The sequence below is a fragment of the Diceros bicornis genome, chromosome 9 (genome assembly GCF_020826845.1).
Source record: "Diceros bicornis minor isolate mBicDic1 chromosome 9, mDicBic1.mat.cur, whole genome shotgun sequence".
In the NCBI taxonomy this organism is placed as follows: Eukaryota; Metazoa; Chordata; class Mammalia; order Perissodactyla; family Rhinocerotidae; genus Diceros; species Diceros bicornis.
Window position 1 is genome coordinate 84889284 of NC_080748.1, and position 15417 is coordinate 84904700.

Genomic DNA, 15417 nt, shown 5'->3' on the forward strand with positions numbered 1-15417 from the left:
GAGAGCCAGGGGGTGCTGCAGGAGGGTCAGCCCGTTTCCTGCTGGTTCACTGAAGAGCTGAGCTCCCCACCTGTGACAAAAGGCCAGGACACAGGGCAAGGCCGCCAGCAAGTGGGGTCCAGCTTGGCCAGCTGTCAGTCACACCCATGTCTTGCCCCTGCCAGGCTCCTCCAGAGTTAACCCCTCTCGAGCACAGCCCTGGCCCCTGTGTCGCTCAGGCAACAAAGGATGGTGATGGGACACCACAGAACCAACTGTTAAAAAGGTTATACCGAGTAAACGTGAACAGCTATCAGAATGTGGCAGAATGACCACAGAGAGTTTTCTTTGCTATGTTTTTCTATGACTTTAAAAAATTTTTTAATTGAGGTAATGGTTTGTAACGTGTAATTTCAGGTGTACATTACATTATCAGTTTCTGAATAGACTACATCATGCTCACCGCCAATGTATGCTTTTCTATGATTAACATATTACTATCATAATGAGAAAAACAAATGTCAAAATGCACCATCACCTCTGGGCGGGGAGCCTCCATGGTCGGGATCACCCCCAGTTCAGCACTGCCCAGCACTTGAGGGCTGGGCCACTTCCTCCTGCTTTGGACCAGGCGACATGGCCACATCCCCCAAGACCCTCGGGATAAGGGGCGTCCTTGGAGCCTCTGCCCTGTCGGCCCCGTTCGCAGGTCCCGTCTGCCCTTCCCAGGACGTCTTCAGGGACCCCCTTTAGGACTTCCATCCTGGTCTCTGGCTCACGGTTTCACGGTCCTCCCGTGGTGCCAGACCCTCGGGCATAGGGCCAGCTGGGCTGCATCATGGACCACAGTGTTGGCTGATTTGATTTTACGAAAACCACACTGTGTCTGTGGCCGTCGGTACTACAAGGAAATGCATTTTTAGGCATAGTTACAGTATCGGTTTGACTTATCAGTTTGATTTATTTTAATGTTGACTAAACAGCCACAATGGGCAACTTGAATATAAAGCTTTTATTGCATCGTAAGCAGGCACAGAATGCGTCCTCAGCTCCCTGGTTTGTGGTCTTCTGCCCTCTGACCCAGCAGTTCCCATGTGGATGTGCTGCTCCTGTCCTGGGGAGGAAGAAGGTCAAGGTCCTGGCTGAGCACTCACTCGGCTCAAGGGGTAAATGGGCCAGATGGTCAGGGCTCAGAGTGACAAGACGCGCTGCCCCTGATGCTTCCACTGGTCTGGGCACTGAAGGAGGCAGCTGTGCACTCAGAAACGGTCACACTGCTGCCTTCCATAGGCAGGCCGAAGGCCAGGGCAGGGCCGCCGGGGCAGGAGCGGGGATTGATCAAGGACATGGGTCTGCTCCTGTGTCCGCCCCTGAGTGTTCAAGCTCGCAGGCCCCTGGGCCTCAGTGTCCCTCCCTGCTCTGACTGCCCCTCCCTCGGGTCCCCCCCTCAGCGTCCCTCCCGGCTCTGACTCTGCCCCTCCCTCGGGTCCCTCCTAATTTGTCACAGGGAGGAGATGTCTGAGTTCTGACTGTCCCGTGTGTGTGCAGTGCTGGTTGGTTACAACTACAATCACCCCTGCTGTCACCAGGCCTCGGTGGCAAGGGCTCACCTTGATGCTGATGCCATGGGCGACCAGGTCCTGGCGCAGGGCGTCACACGCCTCCAGCAGCGGCTGCCTCTCCAGCAGCTGCTGCCTCCGGGTCTCCCTGGTGGCCTCGCCCGTGGCCAGGGCAAACTGCCGGACCTTGAGCCGGAACCGGACCAGCTCCTCCACCACGCTGTGCAGAGTGGCCGAGCTGCTGTCCCCTGAAACAAACTACACCCAGGCGGCAGTGTGACCAGTGAGGCCCTGGCAGCAGCCTAGATCTGGCCCAGCTGACGGGGCCCGGTGAGTTCTGTGCCAAGCCAATCCAGCACACGTCCTCCAGAGGGCTCTGCCGGGAAGTGGCAGCCGGCTCTTCTCACCCCTCCTGGGGGGAAAGGCTATGAGGTGCCGGACTGCTGGCTGGTCTCCATCCTCGCCTGCACGCCAGTCACCCAGGCAGAGTTCCCTACCCTCTGCAGGCCTCCCCAGGAGGAGTCTCAGTGAGGCCTGGAGCTGGCCAGCGCGCTCTCTTCCCACCATGAACTCACGCCAGTGAGCTGGGAGCTGCCGCTGCACTGACGTGCGAATATCTCAACCGGTTCATCAGGCAGAGCTAGAAGTCTGAGCCTTACCGACTAATGCAACCAACCTCTTCAGATACCAGATACATCAACACTGCAGACACCCAGGAGGCTCACACACACACTGCGTTTTCACCGGACAGTCGGAGACCAGCATCGCAGCGCCCAGCCAGAGGAATTTCACTTGGGCAACTGGGATTTGAACCACAAGTTGCCAGGAGTCCTCTCCCTGGCACGCAACTTCCTTCTCCATGATGGAGCAAGGATCCTAGTGGCCGTTTATGTCCACGTGTTTAAAAGAAGAAACAGAACTCACATTTCGCCTCTTCAACCACGTGATCCTCAGTTGCTTCCACAATACAAGAGCACTTTTCTTGTTACAAAATGGGAGCCCACCCCGGGCTCCAGTGTCAACCCTTGAGGTGGGAGAGGTGGAGGAGCTATTTCTGACGAGGGCCAGGCACAGCTTGGCCAATATGCCTTTTCTTAGCCAATAGCAGACTCTGGAGAGTCTCCTGTGACAGTGAATACAGACCTTGCAAAACCTTGGTCACCTCGGACCAGTGAGTTACAGATGTCGTATGAACTGGCTGGCTGACCTGGACTGCCCCGGAGAGGACGTTGGGCCTACCAGGGAATCGACGCGTCTGTCGATAAACCAGTCTTGGAATTGTCACAAAGATGCTGTGATTCTTTGTGTTAAGGCCAGAGAACTTCACAGTAGTATAGGTCCCAAGAGACGTGCCCCAGCTCACGGCACAGGGGGCGCCAGGAGCCTCTGGGTGCCGGGCAGCTGAGCTAACACACAGCCTCCCTTTGAAGCAGGGAGCAGCTGTGCCATGCCCAAGCCCCCGTGGCGGCAGAAGAACCAGGCAGTGCCATAAAGGAATCTGGGAAGAGAGCGATTCCACTGCCCCTGTGATGTGGTCACTCCTGTCTGCAGTCCAGACCTTTACATGTTAACAACCTGTTCACATAAAATGTTTTTAAAAGTGGGTATTTTAGCCCTTTCCTTTCCTAAATAATCCTAAAGCTGTTAGGTGTAGCAGAGCAAGGTGGGCCCATGGAGAGGGGCTGGGGGGTGGGGTCTGGTGTGGGGTGTCAGAGCCCAAGGAAGTGTCCATGCAGAGGGCAGCCTGCTTCGGGGGGATGGACTGAGGGGTGGGAAGGTCAGCGTCCAGCGAGTGAGGAGGTGGCAGCACAGGGTGGGTGGCAAAGGGAGACTGCGTGTGGAGAGAACAACACAGTAGTAAATACATTTAGGAGACTGGAAGGCCGGTTTCTCACTATCAGAGGAGTTACCCACAGAAAAGAAGGAAAGCAGAAGGAACCCTTTGTGGGGGACTGGAAACGAAGTTTGGTGGTAACACTGGGGTTTAGGTCAGTGAGATGGATACCGCAACACAGCTGATATGGTGTGCACGGTGTGCAGTGTGCACACGCACCTCCTGGCTCTGCCTGCCGGGGTCCCCGAGCCGCTGCGGCCCAGGCACAGAGAGCATACCCAGTGCTCAGACCCTCCCTCTGAACACCCTTCTCTGTGGAGCAGCCCGGCCCCTCGGAGGATCAGCCAGCTCCTGGCTCGGTGCAGAGAAAGTACCAGACGAGCCCCAAGGGGTGAATGCATCGCGGCTTCTGAAGTGGACCCTCTTGCTGGAAAGGGCAGCGCTGGGAAGACGGGGCAGCCCAAAGGTCTGGACTGGACAGAGCCCCGTTTGTAGGAGACGCACAGATGGCTCAGGAAGAAGGTTCTCTTCCTGTACGCCTAGCTGTCTGTACATCTTGAGATTCTTTCAAGATAACACAAAAACCAGTGCATGCAGAAGTGACACAGCACTCTAGCTAACACGGACTGCAGTTCTGTGCAGAATCGTTGCAATTTCAGTTATTATCCATTAAAATGAACATTTTAAAAGGGAAAGAACAGTTATTATCGTACTAGCACATAGACATAATCCCTCAGCTGAGGACTGAAAAGAGAAGGGCGTACCTGTCGGTCTGCCAGAGAAATTCCAACAGTCTCAAAAAACTGCTCGACGTAGGACACGATGGAGCCGAACACAGCAGGACTTCTAGGACCACCAGGCTCCTGTGACACATTACGCAGAGGAGCCTCTTGAGAAGCAAAGGAACTTGATGCAGAAGAACAAAGACCCCGCAGTCACTTGTGCCTGCCGCCTTCCCAGCGTCCCGTGTGATGAGGACATGAGCCCTGGCCAGAGACACCAGATGGAATCCTGGAGCTGCCACTCACCAGCAAACCCAGCGACCGTGGGGAAGTCACTGAACCCCTGCCCCCAGTTTCCCCATCTGTAGTGTGGGGGTGTGTCATGGTCTGAATGCTGTGTCCCCCCAAATTCAGTGGTGACCCCTAGCCCCCAGGGTGATGGTGTTAGCAGGGGACCTTTGAGAAGTCACTGGGTCACGAGGGCAGAGCCTCATCAATGGGACTGGCGCTGAGGCCCAGAGGGGGGCCGGGTTGGGTGGGCACAGAGTCGGGGTCCCAACACACGGCTTCCTCCCCCATTTCACGTCTTAGCAGCAAATGGAGATTATTCCGAGTTCATCTGAGTGAACAGAGGGTTACGTGCTGCGTGCTGGCAGCCATGCTGACTGTCGTGTGCAGACCGCCCTGTGCCCCACCTGCACCCGAATCGACCTCCCCCGTCCTGGGCAGCGGCTGCCTCCTCCCCAGGGCCAGCAGGGTGGGCCACATGCGAGCTGAAGCAGCTCCAAGAACTTAAGGAAGGGTTAGTCAGGAGAGGCTGAAGGCCATCAGCTGTGGGAGATGAAGTCACCCCAGGGAGTTGGCAAGGTGGCGTCTGTTCCTTCCTTAGGAGAAAAAACCGACCAAACAGAAACCCTACTGTGGCCAAGTCCCCAGAGTTACCTTGGTGACCGCCTTCAGCTGTCTGTTCCCGTGGTGAATGAGGTCCATGACAGCGTCCACGGCCCCGGGCGTGTTGAAGTCGTCTGCCAGGGCAGCCTTCACAGCCCCCTTGGTGTGGCTGAGCCTTGGAGGAGGAGGAGGAGAAACAAGGGCGGCCGTCACGCCCGTCAAGGAAGACAGTGCACGGCCCAGTCTTTCCAGGGGGAGAAGCTCGAGTGATTCTGTTTTGTGGACCCTTTCTAGGTCAAGTTCACCAACACCTGTACAAGTCACAGAATCTTAACCTGATGAGACCAGCTCAGAATTGTCACATTGCCCAGGAATCCAAGAGTGAGGGCACCTGTAGACCTGTGTGAACACACAGCACATAGGTGGCACTTCACAATGGTTTAAAAACTGGGCAGTGAGGAACGAAGCAGAGTTAGTGAGAGAGGAGGCCATGTTCTTAACTGGACTGCACTGTGCGACCGTGCTGGCACGGTGAAGGCTCGGTGGCACTGCTCGGGACCCCATGAGCAGGAGGGTGCTGGGAGCAGGCCTGGCCGGGGCTTCAGGTCCTGGCTAGTGGGTTGGCAGAAGTGCTCTCCGGGGCCTGGCTGTCTCACCGTCCCCCAGTCCTGGTCACGGTCACGCTCTGCTCCCCCTCAAGCTCTGCCTGCACTGGAGAGCCGCCGAGGCCTCTCTGGGCAGCAGGGCTGAGTACACAGCTTCTAGGGGCCCGGGGGTCCCAGCAGGACTGGAACCCCTGCTGAGTCCGGAGAACACAGACCCCTCCCCGCCTGTCCACGGCCCCCTCCTTGGCTGTGAGCGGGCAGCCCTCTCTCTCTCCTTTTTTCTGCTCTCAGACCCCTCAAGAGCATCTCCTGGGAAGTCAACCTCCTCACCTTCTTCTCCGCCCATTGCCGTCGCCCTCCTCCTCACCTGCCTTCCTGCACCTCTGTCCCACCTGAGGTTCCCGGTTCCTGGCTCAGGTCCCCTTCAGCCCTCCTGTCTCTGCACACCTGCCGCTTCTGTCACGGACCCTCCGAGGCTTTCTCTCCCTGCTGTCCGTCGTTGCTGGTCTTCACCCCACTTCCTTTCCGCCCTTTCTGGGCACAGGGAAGGACTGATCTCTGGGCTACCTCATAGCAGGGTGGGGCCCTGGGACCAGTCCCGGCTTTTGGGAGCAGAAGTGGCATCCACTTCTGGGCCAGAACTGCGGAGGCAAAGCCCCCAGAAGACTCTCTTCCCTCTAGCCTGGGGCCCTTGATGGTGAGACGGTGGCTGCTCTCCAGCCTAGGCCCCTGAGGGACGAGAAAGAAACAGATCTTCTGGTTTGTGCCACTGAGATCCAGGGCTGTTTGTCACAAAGCATAACCTGGCCTCTCCTCTCTGATAAACGGACCCTATCTTCCCCCACGCGCCTGTTGGTGAGCAGCGTTACCAGTCGCCCAAGACAAAGAGTGTTCCCCTGTCCCTCCCTCGAACCGGCCATCCCGTGGCTGTGGAGTCTTGCTGACAGCTCCCAGCCACACAAACCCCCGAGATGTCCCACCCCCGTGCTCTGGGCTCTGTCCCCTGGGCTCCCACGGCTGTGACTGACAGACTCAGCTCCAGCCCTGTCTTGTCCAGATGAGCCCCCTTCCCAGACCTGCTCCAAATGAGTCCAGGGTTCTGGACCCCTCCGGGGAATTCCTCAAGGAAGGGGCACGTCCCATAGCATTCCGAGCACCCGCAGCCCCCCGCCCACCATCAGTGTCCAATAAATGCCAATGAACAGCCGCACGGCCCTCCCGCCTGCCTCGTCTCCAGACAGGTGCTTCCCTAGCTTCCATAATCTTCTCAATTCCTCACCATCTCTGATGGTAATCCCAAGTCTTCCACACTCTGGGACGTGATAAAACCAGGATAGGGCTGGCCCGGTGGTGTAGTGGTTACGTGCACGCGCCCCGCTGCTGGTGGCCAGGGTTCGGATCCCGGGCGCGCAATGACGCACCGCTTGCTAGGCCATGCTGAGGCCATGTCCCACATAAAGTGGAGGAAGATGGGCACGGATGTGAGCCCAGGGCCAGTCTTCCTCAGCAAAAAGAGGAGGATTGGCGGATGTTAGCTCAGGGCTGATCTTCCTCACAAAAACAAACAAGCATAAACACCTGTAAGCGTTTAACGAAGCAAGAGAACTGGAAACACTCTCCATATTGAAGGTCCGGCGAGTCAGGAGACCCTTCTTTCCTCGTACTCGCTCTCCCACTTCAGCTCGCTCACGGGCTGCCTGCCGCCGTCCCGCAGCCGCCAGCACAGCCCAGGCGGCGGGCTCAAACGCCAGGGCATTTCTTTCTGGGGTGACAGCAGTGGGGGCCACGCCCGACTTCCACAGACTCGTCGGTCTCTCCTGATGTGGGGCTGAGCTGAGTCACCAGACCGGCGTCCCCACCCTTTTCCTTTCCCCAACGGTCTAGCTCGTCCACGTGCCTGCAAGTCCTCCTTGAAGGCGTGTGACAAGAACCTTCATTTCCTACACACTAAAAGACACCAGCGGGAACCGGGCCAGGCATGCGTGTTACATGTAACCTGCAGGGCCACCCCGCAGGAGGGCCACCCCGCAGGCAGGGCCTCCTCGTCTTGCCCAAGGACCACGGTCTTGCCCAAGGACTCACCCAAGGCCAGAGAGCCCTGAGGGAGCTTCTGCGCCAGCACTCTCAAGGAAGTGTCCTCGGCCCCAAAGCCTCGCTTCCCTCTTAGGCGGCCCCATGTCTGGGTGGACCCTGGGGTGGCACCTACCTCTCCCATAGCACGTCTTCCCTGACGGGGCCGCACACCAGCTGCCCCTTCATGTAGGCCCGCGCATCCTCGACGAAGGCAGCTGTGGCCAGGAGGAGGTGCTTCGCCTCGAGCATGGTGCCATCGCTGTAGTCGATGGCTGCAGAGGGGAGGCCGTCACTGGGGGTGCCTGTCAAGCAGGCCCCCACCCTGCAGACCCTGCATTCTCAGCCGGGCTGTCCTCACACAGGACCAAGCAGTGGAAAAGGGACACAGCAGCTCCCAGGCCTGCCCCGCACAGACCACCAGGGTCCGTCCTGACTCAGGGGTCTCGCCACCTCGGAGGAAACATGAGAAACCTCTCCCAATACATTTTAGCCAAGGGGGCTCATTCCCACTGACAGATGGACAGAGAGACAGGTGACTCTGGAAAGTGGGGGAGATCCGCCTGGGCGCCTGAAGCACCTCCAAGAACATCAGCCAAGTGGTGCGATGAGGACTGGGCTCAGTGTTTCAGGAGAGGGAGAGAGGACTGTCCTCACACTCGGCGTTTCAGAGGACGTGACACAGATCCAAGAACACTCGCTCCACCTGGGCCAGCCCACCTGGGCCACTGGACACCCACATCCAGGCCCCCGCAGACAGCACGCAGCCAGAGCACCGTGTGGGGTGTGTTAGCGTCCTGGGGCTGCCGTGACTAAGTACCACAGAACAGCGATTTATCCTCTCACTTTTCTAGACGCGAAAAAGACTGAGATCAAAGTGTCTGCAGGACTGTGCTCTTTCCAGAGGCTCTAGGGGAGGGTCCTTCCTGTCTCTTCCAACTTCTGGTGGCCCAAGTATTCCTGGGCTGGTGGCTACCTCACCCCAATCTCTGCCTCCACTGCCACACGGTCAGGCCCAGTGCATGAGCTGAGGAGCCCACCTGTCCCCCAAGGGCACCTGCTCCTCCTCCAGCGCCAGTCACAGACGTTGGAGGCCACACTGCCGTTACAGTGGTCAAGCCAGACAGGGCATTGCCCCAGGATCCCGCCTTCTGGGTTGGGAGAAGAGCCCTTTGGCCCTGGGGACACACTGCTGGATGACCCCCCGGGGCAGCATGCAGTAGCACAGCCTGGTAGGGACAGCCTACCCTGGTGGGACCTTGTTTCAGGGCTCCTGGTTCAGGCTCTGTGTGAAGACGGCCAATTCAATTGTTCCCATTTCAGGAAGCAGAGGCGCTGCGGGGTTCAGACTTGTCCGGACCCCACAGAGAGGGAGAGGAGGGGCAGGACTGACTGGAAAACCCACGGCCTCCATGAGACAACCTTCTGGAATCTTCCAGCCTAGTACTGGGATTATGCTTCCTAACAGCACATCCTCGGGCTTACTTTCAGAACCCAAACCTTAAGGCATCAAAGCAACCATACTAGCAAGATTGTGTGTATTCCTCAGCCGTATCCTGGCAGTCCCCAAATACCCTCCAAGATTCTTTCCTGAGCTACACCAGAGCAGATGCCGTGGCCGCCACCCCGGAATGTCCGCTTTTCAGCTCACCTGACCTGTAGCTGCTCCGCATGCAGAAGAGACGGAAGACATCGGCGGAAAACGTCTTCAGAAAGTCCTAACAGAGGGAGAGAGAAAGGGAGAAACCTGGAATGCTTCTCTTTCACATTTGTATCACTCGGAGACTGTATTCTTTACTACAATTACGTGAGTTGATTTCACACATCAAGAAATCAGGAATTTTTATGAAAAGCTTTGCTTTGTTTCCAAACTCACTATTAGCACTTTTCCCACAATTTCCCCTGGATTTCCCATGTTCTGTCCCAGTGTCCGTGGGAAAGGCCGAGAGGAGCAAGCCCGTGTGCCCTGGAGTCCCCGCTCCACGCAGGAACACAGGGAACCTGCCCTGTTGTCGGCCTCGGGAGCTCTTCACCATGACACGGTTTCCTGACCCTCGTCACGAGGACAGGGACGGAGCCAGATGCCACCAGGCGGCCTGTGACCACAGAGGGACTGTGTGTGGGGAGGGACGTGGGGAGGAGGAGGGACACACAGCTCCTGGCTGTCTGAGAGGGACGGGGGTCCCAGGAGCAGGAAGGAGACCTGTCCGGGAGAAGCTCGGCCGTGGTGATGCGAGAACACGGCCACACTCAGGGTCGGACTGAGGGCAGAGGCCCAGCTCATCTACCTGACGACGCGGCACTCTGAGGCTCTGAGGCTGAAGCAGACCCCAAGTTCACGTTTCTCCAAGAATATAACCGTCCCACCTCTGATTAAATATAAGGGAAACTAAGAACCCAACCGGTATCAACCTACAGATTATTTCTAAAATGTCTACACAAAGAAGAGAACGTTTCCATGTTAGGAGGGATAACCAGGGAAAACTTAGCAGTAACTGTTAAAACAGCAAAGCATTCCGCACGACCTCTCTGTGGGCTCAGCGGGAAGTGCTCAGTGACTCTGAGGGCATGAGACCTGGGGGAAGATGGGAGGGCAGGGCTCGGCCTCAGGCTCCAGCGTAGCCCCAGGAAAGATGGTGGGGCTCTGCTCAGCCCTGCCAGGGACACGTCCCCACACAGGGCCACGCGGCCCACAGCGACTGCACCGCCGGGTGACCAACGCTGGGCACCGCAGATAAACAAGCCCGGCAGGACCCTCTGACAACACGGAGTTTGGATAAAAAAACAGAAGCATCCTGCTCCTTCGTCATGGATTCTCAGTGAGTAACAGGATACCTTCTCAGCCCTTCTCCCGGCCACCCCCTCCCTGTCCAGCGGTTATTTCTGGCCGCCCCGAAGCAACAGTGACCCAGGGTGCACCACTGGGAGAAAACACCAGCCGGGACCCTGCGCCACGACCAGTCAGGTGGCTCCTCTGTGGGAGCAATGACGAGGGCCAGCCACATCACACCCCTCACTCTGGGCCCGGCCTCTCGGATCACTGGGCTGACGTGGCAGTAATATGACACATGGGGGCTAACGCCAACCCACGTCAGAGAAACACAAGTCTGAAGCTCCTCAATCAGTCCGCCCCGGGGAAGGAGGAAGGGACTGCTCGCTCACACTCCCGGGCTGATCCTTTCACAGGGATGCAGGGTGATTCTGGTCTGCCCTCCACCAGGCGGGAACCTCCACCTGTGTCCTGCACCCCCACCGCGAATCCACCCCCCTTGTCTGGCTGCACCCAAGGCAGTGGGGGGATCATTCTCCTGCAGGCGTAGCATCAATTAGGAAGCCGCTCAGCCAGTCCTCTCATCCAGGAGGCCTCAGCCTGGGACCCACGGCCTCCTGGGGCCCAGGGAGAGAGTCCAAGAGCGGAAGCAGGTCTGTGAATCTGGAGGAGAACAGAGCTACGTGTTTACTTCCACTAACCTCCAACTGAATGTGACACTTCCTCCAGTGATTGGTGTCGGCAACCAACCACAGGAGGCTCATCTGAACGTGGAGGGCTGTGGCCCCGAGCAACCACAGGTGTCCTCATCTCAGCCCTGAGGCTGCAGGCCCTCCAGGTTTCCTGTGTGATCTCACCTGAGATGACGGCAGCGATCACCTGCTGCTGGATTCTGTTAGATAACTCACTAAAGTGAAGCGCATGCATTCCTGTATTTCAGTGTAATCGATGCCTTTTATAATCCTCTGCATTTCATTTTATGTAGTTAAAAACATTAAACCTCACCAGGCTACCAAAGGGATCTACAGGGAAGACAGTGCAGAACCCCGTCTCATCCGACCCTTAATCAGTAATGAAGCCCGAGTTCCAACGTCCATCTGTCTGTCTCCTCTGTGCTCCTTCCCAAAGTGTGACAAAAGGAACAGTATTTCTTGGTCCCTTTAATTTCCCCAAACTAGCCCACTAACTCGAGCCCCCACCCGAAGTCTACCGGCCCATCTGCAGTGTGAGTTAATGTGTGCACACCGCCACGTGCCCTCCTTTTCACTTCAGGGTATTTCCCGTGCACGCCTGCAGGTGCAGTGTGGAAACAAACCACCACACACAGTAAAACCAGACAAGTCACCTGCTGAAGACGACTAAGGTGTCCACAGAATGCTACGACGTGGTACAATTAGTGTCTGTCCTTTACGGTGACAAGAGGGCGAGGCTTAGAGAACTGAAAACCACACCACTGAGGGCCAGAGGCCACGCGCCAGCTCCAGATCCTCTGCTTTTTCCATAACAAGTCCTTCCTATGTCTTATTTGCGGGGTCGTGTCCCATCGGGGTGCTTCCAAGGTCCGTCCGGTTGGGGCTGATGTGCACAGTGATGTGCACCGCCCCCGGCACAGGCCTGTGGTGCAGCAGTAACTGTCCCAGCATGGCGCCTGGGCGGCGCTCTCCTCGGGACGGGACCCCAGGAACCCGTGGCCGAGACTGCGGGTCTGCTCCACGCCCGAGCCGGGGGCACGCGCACGGCCGCTCGCAGCACCACAGGGCCCCCCGGCCACCCTCTGACTCGTCCCCAAGTTGTGAATTATTTCTCTCGACTTCACTCCCCAAATCGTAGAGTCAACTGCCTTGCTCTCCTGTTTCCCGCACAGTGTCAGGTGGCCTGCTCATCGCCACGCCTGCCTCAGGCGAGTGTGCCTTTGTTTTTTAATTGTTGTTGTTTTGCTTTGTATAAATTGTTGCCACGTTTGGTACGGTTCTCGACCAAACCAAACCAAAGCTGGGCCCTCCCCTCGTATGACCGCTGTCAGCAATCACGGCCTCGCTCCCGACAGCTCATCACGGAGGAACGACACCGAGGCCAGTTCTCCACACGTCTGTGCTCTGTGAATCTCACATCTCTTCCCAATCTGCTTTCTGCTCATATCAGTGCATTTGGTTACAAAACTTAAAAACTATAATATTATGGATATTTTGTCTGATGAAATTCTTTGGCTTTTCTAAAAGAAATCTCTCTTCCATTTTAGCATTTTATATTTTCTGAGTAGCTATGTTCTCTATTTGACTCCTAAAAGGATTTTAGGCAGTTTTTTTTTTAGAGTTTTACCTCACATTCAGAATGTAGACTCCTTCAGAATTAACCTCAATGTGTGTTCAGAAATCTAAGTAAGTCGTGCTCCAATCCCAGCAACGTTCAAGGGTATTTATTTTCCCCACCTTGGGGGTGCTCCTATGGAGTTAGTTATAGTAGTTGAAATGGAAATCTGGAATCTAATCTTCCCATAGCGTTCAGTTTCTGCGGACTATTTCCTGATAATAATACTATAAAAAGCAAGTGGGGCAAAACCAAACTAAAAGGTTCTGCAGAGCAGGGGAAACCATCAACGGAGCAAAGAGACAACCTACAGAAGGGGAGAATATATTTGGAAATCATGCCTCTGATTAAGAGATTAATATCCAAAATATATAAAGAACTTATACAACTCAATAGCAAAAAAAATCCCAATCCGAAAATGGGCAAAAGACCTGAATAGAAATTTTTCCAAAGAAGACATACGGATGGCCAACAGGTACATAAAAGTTGCTCAACGTCACTAATCATCAGGGAAACGTAAATCAGAACCACAATGAGATACCACCCCACACCTGTTAGGATGGCTGTCGTCAAAAAGATTAACAGAGAGTGTTGGCGGGACATGGAGAAAAGGGAACCCTTGTACACTGCTGGTGGGACTGTAAATTGGTGCAGCCAGTATGGAAAACAGTATGGAGGTTCCTCAAAAAATTAAAAATAGAACTACCATATTATCTAGCAATCCCACTTCTCGATATATACCCAAAGGAAATAAAATCAGTACCTCAAAGAGATATCTGCACCCCCATGTTCATTGCAGCATTATTCAAAACAGCAAAGATGTGGAAGTAACCTAAGTGTCCCTCGACAGATGAATGGACAAAGAAAACGTGCAAAACACACATACACGCATATACATACAACGGAATATTATTCAGCCATCAAAAAGAAGAAAATCTTGCCATTTGTGACAAAATGGATGAATGCAGAAGACATTATGCTAAGTGAAATAAACCTATATGTGGAATCTAAGGGAAAAAAAAGTTGAACTCATGGAAACAGAGAGTAGAATGGTGGTTTCCAGAGGATGGCAGGTGGGGGAAACAGGGAGATGTTGGTCAAAGAGTACAAACACTCAGTTATAAGATGGGGATCTAACGTACAGCATGGTGACTATTGCTAATAAGACTGTGTTGTGTACCAGAAATGTGCTAAGAGAGTACATCTTAAAAGGGACTACGTGAGGTGTGACATGTGTTCATTAACTTGATTGTGGTAAATACTTCACAACATATATGTATATCAAATCTTCACATTGTACACTTTAAATATATACAATTTTATTTGTCAATTATACCTCAATAAAGCCGGGAAAAAATAGAGGAAGAGGGGAAAGCATCATGACTTCTTCCTTATTGCTGTGAACACCCGAGTCATCGTATTCTGACACTGGCGTAACAAGGTCTCACACACTGCTGGTTTTCACGGATGTTAATTTTTAACGTGTTCCTGCTCTGTGCTCTGGTATCACTGAGCTTCCGCCCTACTCTGGTTCCACCACACAACCTGAGCACGGCGTCCTGAAAGGTGAAACGTGATGACAGCTGTGCAGGTTTGTGCTAGAAGATTCTCAGAGGGCGGTAAGCCATCTCCCAGGAGCTTGGCATCCACAGGGACAGCAGCCAGCCCTCCGAGGGGCCATGCGCTCACGAAGTGAGGGGCACGGGCCAGCAGGAAGCTGGGTGCACTCCCTCTGAGATCTGCCCTGGCACCACGGGGAGGGGGTGGCACCCTGACCTCGCCTGGCCAGGCCCACGCCTACTCTGCACATTACGTAGTTTCACCTGCACAGGAACCCCACAAAGTAGTTATCTCATTTTAAAGAAGAAAAATTAAGGCTTTGCGAGTTAAGTAACTGGTCCCAAATTACAACTTAGAAATTAGAAAAGGCCAGTTGGGAGCCGATATCCAAATGCTACAGGTCGACTCCAGCCTCTAAGTAGAAAGAATCAAGAGTTTTCAAGCAGACTATTGCAGAAGCCTGTCAGCGCTCTCCAAAATAATGAGGACTGGCAGGAAGACGTTCCTCTGCTAGGAACCTGGAAATGGACCAATATTTTTAACACGTAGGGCAGAAGCTTAACATATCCAAGGAACTATGGGCAAGGGCAAGGTGCTGGCTAGCCAAAATACAAACTAAAAACAGCCAATAAATACATACACACAAATTCATCATAGCTAATAAGCAAAGAAATGGAAATTTAAAATCTAGTTGTCATTTTTTCACCAAATTAACAAGGAAAATGGTAACTTGATTAGGATTCTTCTAAGTTGATGTTGACGAGGGAAGTGGACACTTTCAGACACTGCTAGTAGGAATGTCGATGACACTGCTACATGCCAGAGGCTGCATCCAGAACATTCTGCATGGGTACATACCTTCTGCGGTGCATTTATCCTATGTTACTAATCGCTGGGTGTGCGCACGGATGCACATCACAGTACTGAAGACTAGAGGATGCAGGTCACCTCCACTGCAGGGAAATAACTTGGTCACGGTACAGCGCCACCACGGGCACTGAATGGTTGTGAAAGTAATGCAGACTCTGTGCTTTCTATGAACATTTAAAGGCACATACCCTAGCAGAAAATTTGATATAATTTAAATGACCATCAATAGGGCACTGCTTAAATTAAAGTG

The 15417-nt window shown here is 54.6% G+C and overlaps 1 protein-coding gene across 5 annotated transcripts in view; it reads right to left on the reverse strand.

Annotated features, from left to right (window-relative positions):
• Positions 1-972: 972 nt before the first annotated feature.
• The window catches only part of CARS2 (cysteinyl-tRNA synthetase 2, mitochondrial), a 47755-nt gene continuing 33310 nt past the window's right edge, over positions 973-15417 (reverse strand). For 4 of the 5 annotated variants that reach the window (XM_058548481.1, XM_058548480.1, XM_058548483.1 and 1 more), the window contains 6 exons: positions 9312-9378; positions 7797-7935; positions 5037-5160; positions 4137-4235; positions 1590-1796; positions 973-1093 (listed from right to left, as the gene is read on the reverse strand). In XM_058548481.1, coding sequence (XP_058404464.1) covers positions 1025-1093; positions 1590-1796; positions 4137-4235; positions 5037-5160; positions 7797-7935; positions 9312-9378 — 705 coding nt within the window. In that variant the 3' untranslated portion in view covers positions 973-1024. The other variant, XM_058548484.1, reaches the window with a different exon arrangement.